Source organism: Chlamydotis macqueenii, chromosome 1 (genome assembly GCF_036417535.1).
Source record: "Chlamydotis macqueenii isolate bChlMac1 chromosome 1, bChlMac1.mat, whole genome shotgun sequence".
Lineage (NCBI taxonomy): Eukaryota > Metazoa > Chordata > Aves > Otidiformes > Otididae > Chlamydotis > Chlamydotis macqueenii.
Window position 1 is genome coordinate 60340928 of NC_141556.1, and position 8609 is coordinate 60349536.

The following is an 8609-nucleotide window of genomic DNA, read 5'->3' on the forward strand; positions in this document are numbered from 1 at the left end:
CACGGTCACTGTTGGGCTGCGCAGAGCGCGAGGCCTCCCCAGCGCTGTTACGTCAACGTCAGTTCTGGATAAAGAGAAGAAACAGACTCTTTCCCTTACAGAATCGGCAGGACCACCTGCTTCCCGTCTGAACACAGGCACTCGAACGGCCTAAGTTTCAAATGTTCCCTTCTGATTTTGATTTACTACACTGAATTTCGCTTGAAAGCTGTTGGAAGTCCAACCGCCTTTAAGTCTCTCTGATCGCAACAGAGCCTGCTGCGGTGAGTTCGCGCCAGGAAGGGACCCCGCAAGCCCATTCCCCCCACGCTGATGAAGAGCGGAGCGCGCCAGGACGCCAGCTCTGGCCCGCCCGCCCGACGGCCGTAGGACGGCAGCAGTCCTTGCTCGCTGCCAAGCCCAACGTCATAACGGTGGCTTCACTGCCCGCCCCCCCCCCCCCCCCCCGCGGCGGCAGCCACAATGGTACATTCCCAACACCCCCGGCACCGGTGGTAGGGCCCAGCGCGGCGGCGCAGCGCTCCGCGGCGGCGAGCCAGGTGAGGCGCGGGGCGGGGGAGCTGGGTCCAGCCGGGCCCAGCCGGTTCCGGCCGCTTCCCGCCAGCCGCGGGGCCGGGGCCGGGGCCGGGGCCGTAGGGTGCCTCGGCGGCGGCCCGGCCAAGGAACGGCCCGTGAGGGAGGCCTCGGCGCGGCCCTCAGCCGGGGCGCCGGCGTTAGCGGGCGGCTGACGGTACGGGGGGCCTCCCCCGTATGCGGCCGTGTCGTAGCGACGGCGGCCTGGTGATAACCGGGGCGAGATGCAAGGAGAAGCCGCGTGTTTTTCAGATGATGCTGTGGGTGGGTGGGCGGAAGCCCTTAGGCACGAGTCGTCCTTCGTAGGGCGGCCGTGACTTCGCCGATAACGGCGGAACCCAGCCGCGGTAGCGAGGGCCGGGGCTGGGTGGGGAGAGCCCTCGGCTCCGTGCGGTGCGGGCTGCGGGAAACCGCCCTCCTGCTGCCCCTCCACCCCAAAGGGAGAGGCGGGGTGTGCGGAGACGGGGCGTGTAGGTGCCCGGGCTTACCCAACCGGGCTCTGGTTGCTTGCTGGCTTTCCATTTTCTCTCTACTAAAAAACACCAGTTGATGGCCTTCGTCTTAAATAGCGCTACGTTTCCTTAAGCTTTTAAAAAATCTCTTTCCTAGACAGAAGGGAAAGCTTTTTCCCCACGAGGACGGTCAGACAGTAGAACAGGCAGCCCAGAGAGGCTGGGCTGGCTCCATCCATGGAGGTTTCAGGATCTGACTGGGCAATGGAGCCTACTCTTATCCCATAGCAGACCTTGCTTTGAGCTCTTGAGGTGCCTTCCAACCTGGATTATCCTGAGATCCTCTGCATTTTTTTTCTAGAAAGTCTTATGTTGGTCTAGCATATTTTTGTAATGCTTCTTTAGCTCATTTCCATTACTGATGTAAAGCAGGGATTCTTTTTTTGACTCTGAGTGCAGAAGTGTGAATGCTTACTCTACTGTGCATTAATCTACAGAACTGCTCCAGACTTCTTCACAAGCTATTCAAATCCTATCTACACTGCTCTCTTCTAGGTAGATATGTGGTCTTCCTGATAAATTCAAAGTTAAATTAAACTACTAAATGCCTAGATTGAATTATCTACAGCCTACTAAGACCTAGCTGCAGTTTGCTGTAATAATGATAGTGACAAGCATACAGTAGTACTCAAACTGTTGCTCTCTTCAGTGAAAGATTTTGTGAAAAATACAACACAACCAAGAGGTTGGTTTGCTAATTTTTCCAAAAAGTGAGATTTGAGTCTCAGATTTAAAAATTCAAAATTTCTGAATGAAGTGAGGGGTCAGTCAGGCAGTTGGTGCTACTTACTGTCCATTTCCAATAGAAGAAATACATAGAAGCCTCATTACATAGTGAAACTTAAAACACCTCTTTACTCTGCAGATATAGGTCACTGCAAGTGTGCTAACTAGCAAGATCACAGATAACTTCGAGGCAGACATTAGTTCACTTCCTTATTGCTGTTATGACACCTGGCGATAAGAAAGTGCTGCTGGCAGCGAGAGCAAATGTCTCGTCTAAGCTGGCTGTTGTTTTTTTTTTTTTCATAATCTCTTGATTGATTTACAATCCCCGCAGCAGTGTAAGTATGTAAAAAGTTAGAGTGGAGTCTGGATATTAGAATCCAGCATGAGCTTTAGGAGAACTCTGAATTCTTGGAACAGGTTACATACCCTGGAAATGTGATACTGTCAGCTATGGAGTCTGAAATACACCAAATCGTAACTCTTCATCATCATCTCTGTTTCTATAGAACACCATGACATTAAAATCCATTCATCTTATTTCCCATGTTATATTTCGCTTCGTGCTTTACAAAGGTTCCTGAGTACCCCAGTCAAATGCAGTTTAGCCAATACAGTTCTCCTTCCTTTCTGTGTTTCTGCATGGATGATCCTCACTAACAACAGGAAAAAATGACTATGATGTCAAACATTTTCAGACAACATAAAGCTTCTTTTAAGTGAATATAATCATTTCCATGTCAGATCTTGGAAGAGCACAATTTACTGTATCAGAATTTTTAAAAGCTCTATAATAGATAAAATGACTGTGTTTTAAGTAATTGCATTACTCAGAAGGCAATTTTGTTTAACAGCAGGATTACACATTGAAATAAAAGTCACGGTTAGTTATTTTTCCACTTTGTACTTTGGAAGTATCATCTAACATCCCAAACAATTTTAACAGTACTTTATTTTGCTGGCAGTTTCCAGCTGAGCTGAAGCATTAACGAAGAAAGCCCTGATCCTTCAGAGATTTTACTTCCTCTGACTGGACCCAGTAAACTACTCAGAGTACTCGCACACGGGTGGCTGTGTCACTCCCTGTGAAGGAGAGACATTAGTCTGCAGTCCCAGTGAAACAGGCACTTCTTTAGGACGTGGAAAGGTCAGCACACAAGAAGTCTGTGACTTACCTACACTCCCAGGGCTTTCAGGGCTATTGGGAAAAATCGCTGCTTCTGTGGTGGAGCTTGCTGGACAGCACTTCTCAAGTCACAAAGTTTAGGAAGATAAAATCATTACCCTCAGGGTTATGACACAAAGCAGCCTCAGTATGCAATCAGGTTTTGCCTTAGGAGATTTGAAATTCTACTGAAAAACAAGTTACTGATGAACAGCTTCTGTTAATAACATCAGCTTGCGTATAGGAAATTATGTTTTATATCTATTAGTGTATGATGTAGTAACATAACAAGAGTCCTTTTAGAAGCTGAAAAACATCAACTTAAAAGCAAAGGTACACTTTCTTGAGATAAAGTATTTTACCCCTGGAAAATATTTAACCTTACCTGGCAACTAGACAGGCTCTATCACTTAAGTTCTCTAAACAAACAATGTATTTTCTTAAAGGTGGGCTATAAAGAAGATTCTAGGGGTCTCGTACAGCTGTTCCTGCAATAGGCTTCTTGGTCTGTTATGTAGGAGATTATTAGGCTGCATGACCATAACAGTCTTTTCTCTCAAAAAAAAAAAAAAAAAAAAAACCAAAACCCAACAATAATTTAACTTAATGCTCACCTAGGTACTTTTTGAAGCATGCTATACTTTGGGAGAGATGAAAGCAACTGTGTAAATAGCATTGTCAAATGCACAAATTGTATTGTTTTTCCTCATTTTCGATTTCAGCAGTTTTAACATGTAACCACCAGCAGCAATTAGTGTATTTCACAGACCAGCAGTTCTCCCTTTCACACTCTGTGCTTGCAAAACATTGCTATGAAAACACCCCCTAGGAAGTTAAAAATAGACTTGATGATACCTTTTCGTGTTTGACTGCTGCAGCTCCTTTGGCCATTGCAGAGCAGGTGGCACCACACGTGCTACTGGTGATACCTGGCAGCCTGTTTTTTGAGCAAAGGCGGGGTACAGCGTTACCCACAACTACCCCGGGGTAGCTCTGCTGACCCTAGCACAGCCGCGCACCTATGCCACAAGGACTCTCTGCCTGCTGGGGCTGGCTGGCAATGACAGAAGTGACCTGGAGACAGAAATACGGCGTCAGTGCAGAAGTCAGCTGTAGCGAAGCAGGGACTGGAAGAGGCAAGTGAAGGCCTGAAGATGTTACAGCATGCGTACTTCCTCTCTCTAAATAGCACTGTGCTTATTCAGAACCCATTAACAGACTCAGCTAGTGAAAAACACATACGTAAAGGTTTTGATGATTTTTTTCTTTAGTTAAAACAATTTTTCACAATGCAGTTAAGCTATGAACTGCTAATGAAGGAGCACCAGGGGGGCCTCTGGCACGTGAAGGAACAAGTCACACTCCAAACAATGCTTGAGAAGTTAAGCAAATACATTTAGAAGAGTTAAGAAAAATATTTAACCTGCTTTTAAAAAGTTTATTTAATAGAATTAGTGTAAAATTAAATTGCATGAAGCATTCTTCTAATATAGTACGAGTGAGCTATAACAATATTGGCTGCAGGAAACAGCTAACAGTTCGGTTCTTGTATGACTGCAATCATTTATATGGACAGAGCGCTGCCCCCACGTCAGGTCTGTCACATCCACGTATTACTGTTCCACTGAGGCATCCATCAGAACATTAACCTTTCAGAAGCCTTTTTTTCCTGCGCCCCCACCTGCTTTGACATGAAAGCTGAATTTTGTGCTAATAATAAAACACACCACTGAGAGTAATTTCTTACGCTAGTTCAGTCTAAATATAAGTATCTCTGAGAACACTACGAGGTATAACATTTGTCTTAAATGTGTTTTCTTATAGCTGTTCTCTCTCCACAGGGCTGAATTCCACGATGTTGAGAGGAGTCGCTCACAGTGCAAAAGACGGATTTGCTCTTCTGTTGGCAAGATCTCAGTACTGTAACCCAGGATTGAATTTTTCATCAGTCTGGACTGAAGTAGCAAACAGAAGTTTCCCGATGCATTCCAGTTACACAACCGATACAAAATCAAGAGAGGAAAATAAAAAAACCATTGAGGATCTCTACAGATTGTCAGTCGACATAAAGAAAATACGCAGACTAAAGGAATGGGTCCTTCTCCAGGATGCGGCCTATGTTAAAGAAATTGCTGGTATCTTACAAGAAATGGGAGCGGATGAGACTGCTGTAGCCAACATTTTAGAACGCTGCCCAGAGGCAATTCTCCATACCGCTGCAGAGATAAACTCTCAGAGAGCTCTATGGCAATTAGTATGCCAGAATGAAAAACAGTTGATTAAATTAATAGAGCAATTTCCAGAGTCTTTTTTTACTGCTGAATATCATGAGAACCAGAAGGCAAATATACTGTTTTTTCAAGAGCTGGGACTTAAGAATAATATAATTACCAGGTTCTTGACAAGCGCACCCAGTATTTTCTACAATCCTGTTGAGAAAAACAAAAACGTGATAGAGGCATTACAAAGAAACTATGTAAGCTTAGGAGGTTCTGATGCAAATATGAAGATCTGGATACTGAAGCTATTGAGCCAAAATCCATTTATTTTATTAAATAGCTCCACTGCAATCCAGGAGAACTTGGAATTTCTCCAGAAGAATGCTTTCACTGACCGTGAAGTTCTACAGCTGCTGTCCAAACTTAAAGGTTTCATTTTTCAGCTTACTCCTGCTACTATGCAGAAGAGTATGCTTTTTTCCAAAAATGTCTTTAAGTGCAGTGATCAAGAATTAAAACAGCTAGTGCTGAAATGCCCAGCCCTTCTCTACTATTCTGTTCCGGTTTTGGAAGAAAGACTTGAAGGACTACTGAAGGAAGGAATTTCTGTAGCGCAAATTAGGGAGACACCAATGGTGCTGGAGTTGACAACCCAAATTGTTCAGTACCGAATTAAAAAACTCTCCGCTTTAGGATACGATATAAAGAGTGGAACTCTGGAGAGCTTGAATGGTACCAAGAAAGATTTTGAAGTAAATTATGGTAAGATACAATCCAAGAAGGAGAGACCAATTTTTAATCCTGTTGCTCCTATAAACATTGAAGATTAATTTGAATGCTGTTCTTTAAATTAAGCAACCTCATTATACAATTGTGGCTTTCTAATGTTTTCAAGTAATACCATAGAAACTGGTTATGATAAATTTACTTTTTTTTTTTTTCCCCAGGGAGCACCTCACACTTTTTTTTTGTTCTGCTACATTTCCTTATCTAACAGGACATTAACTGCTTTGGATGTTCAGCTGCCATTGCACAGTCCAGCCTGTCATAGTGATTAGCACTATCTGTATCTGAGAAAGAGAAAAGAAGGAGAGTTATATTTGTTCATCAGCCCACTGGTTCACCGATTTTTGGAGACTCCTTTGGAGTTCCCTCCCTTATTAGCTGCAATAAGTAGCTCTAGCTCCCGGATCCTGACCTGGAGCAGACTTGATTTCTTGGACAGGAGGGCCTAGCTAGACTGCAGTCTGACAACAGGGACAGGATATAGTTTTTTTATTTAGTGACTGCTACAGTGAGCCCCTAGCATGTTTGCGTACAAACTGTCATGCACAGAAACTACAAGACAACCTCCTTTACATTTCTGAGACTTCACTTTTTCAAAAGGCTTGGGGCAGGAGGAAATACATTTCTTGCTATTGTCTAGTTCTTAATTTCTTCTTTTCTAGCAAGGCTTGGGGAGAGAAAAGGTTAGAGACTCGACTGAGTCTCAAATGATCGTAGCAGAAAGGAAAAAGTCATGCTTTTATATAAAGTGTAACAAAACTCTAGTCTGTAAACCACTGGTGATTAAAAATGATCACCAGATTTACAAACAGCTGCCACAGTTTCTAAATATATGAGTGACACTGCTTCTCAGATATCACCGTATGGTAACTGTTGACAAGTGCTGGCTTTCAAAATAGTAACTCTCTGGCAGTGCTTTAAGTTCTCAGGAGATTTTATTTATTTTCATTTATGGGTTGTGAATGGTAATATAAAATAGTAGCATCACTGACGATCATCTCAATAGAAAATCACTGATGAGCCCAATTCTTTCTCAGAAGGACTTTTCTAAGCAACTATTCCATACACATTCCCTCTTGACAGCAGGAGAGAAAAAAACAAACAAACAAACAAACAAAAACCCCACCAAAGTTACACGCTCCCCTCTGGCCCATTCTTCAAGGTCATTTTCAACAGACATTTTGGCAGCCTTTTTCTTAAAGAGTTTTAAATTGCTGAGGAAAGCTGGTATCGAATTACTTGTTTAGAGGGTGGGCTGCACGACGATTTTATATAGCCTGCCACATTATCCGCTGTGAGCTTGCAAAGGACTAGTAACATCTGGTTAGAGCAGCGCCAACATCTCAGCAGCTGAAGGTCTTAAACTCACCACCATGCAGGCAAGTGTGGACGTGACAGCAGCCTTGTGGGGAGGGGGGTAAACACCACTCTCTAGGAGCAGGTGCGACAGTGGCAAGAATTCAAGCACGGGCACGTATCACCAGTGCGGTAAGACTCAGGCTGTCTTACTAAGCCATTTCTTTGCCAACTCTTCAAAACACATTATGGTTTTCTAAGAGGAAACTGGGAAGACAGCCACATTAAAAATTCATAGGAAGTTGCCTTTGTCACTGTCTGACTGTCCTTCAGTGTTTAACTACTAAGCAGACCACAATATTACTTGAATTCAAAAGCATCCTTCCCCTCAGACACAAGGGGGCATTTCAGCTCGCTGAAGCTATTCATAATACAATCTCTAATGTTGAACCACTGAACTGATTGGTGGTTTAGGATGAAGAGGAAACCAAGACATAAAACCATTTTCCCTGAAAATTTAGTTTCAGCATTTCTACATGTGTCTATTTTTAAAGTTCCCAAACCAGCTTATTCCCATCACTTACAGTACTTCCAGCAGCAACAGAAAGTGACATATTTCTTTAACTGAGTCAACAGCCCGAGTTATCACAAACTCATTTTCCATTCTGAATATTTCAATTTCTCTTACTCCCTGTTCCAAGCAAAAGCATATACAGAAAGACTCCTTTTCTCTACCAGCAGACCAAAATTCATTCAATCCTTCATTCATAACTCTGTGCCTGGCATCTGTTTTTTTTCTTCTTCACAGGATTCATTTATAATAAAACCTGAGGGAAGCTCTCAATTACCAAAACATTGTATTGTTGAAATCCACTTCCTTGTCTCTTGCTGTTACTCACAGTGAACGTGAATCAGTTTATACTGTTTAAGTCTGACACACAGAAGCCGGTAAACCAACCTTCCATTACACAGTGAGCAGTCAGGCATACAAGTAGTCTTCATAAACATTTCCCGTTTTGAAATGGGGGCTGAGGAAAGTAAAATAAAACCGCCACAAAAACAACCCCACTCCCCTTGAAAATATCAGTTCCATATTCCATTCAGCTCACTATGATCTTAAAAGTGGGTATCCCGAAGCATCAGTTCCCAGAAAAAAAGTACAAGGGATTTTGTGTCTATGCACAGTCTACAACACAATGAAGTTACAGTGTTTGTTAAGAGCTCCTTGGTGCTATTTAGATGCAGATAAAAGACACTCTGGGACATGATACAGTGGGAAGATTTATACCCAAGCATGCCTTTCTCCACAAATTAACTAAGGAAGCTTTCAAA

The 8609-nt window shown here is 43.3% G+C and overlaps 1 protein-coding gene across 2 annotated transcripts; it reads left to right on the forward strand.

Annotated features, from left to right (window-relative positions):
• Window positions 1–511: 511 nt before the first annotated feature.
• MTERF2 (mitochondrial transcription termination factor 2) lies at window positions 512–6044 on the forward strand. Of its 2 annotated transcripts, none has more exons than XM_086753906.1 (2): window positions 512–539; window positions 4818–6044. In XM_086753906.1, exon 2 carries the CDS (start codon window positions 4832–4834, stop codon window positions 6023–6025), a length of 1194 nt encoding a protein of 397 aa, XP_086610032.1. In that variant the 5' UTR covers window positions 512–539; window positions 4818–4831; the 3' UTR covers window positions 6026–6044. The 2 variants fall into 2 exon arrangements, with proteins under 2 accessions (XP_086610032.1, XP_086610041.1); XM_086753915.1 differs by having other exon boundaries at window positions 522–539; window positions 4801–6044.
• Window positions 6045–8609: the final 2565 nt, after the last annotated feature.

Bases quoted from the DNA above. Each gene is read 5' to 3' on its own strand.
- MTERF2 (XM_086753906.1), top strand. From the start codon at position 4,832: ATGTTGAGAGGAGTCGCTCACAGTGCAAAAGACGGATTTGCTCTTCTG.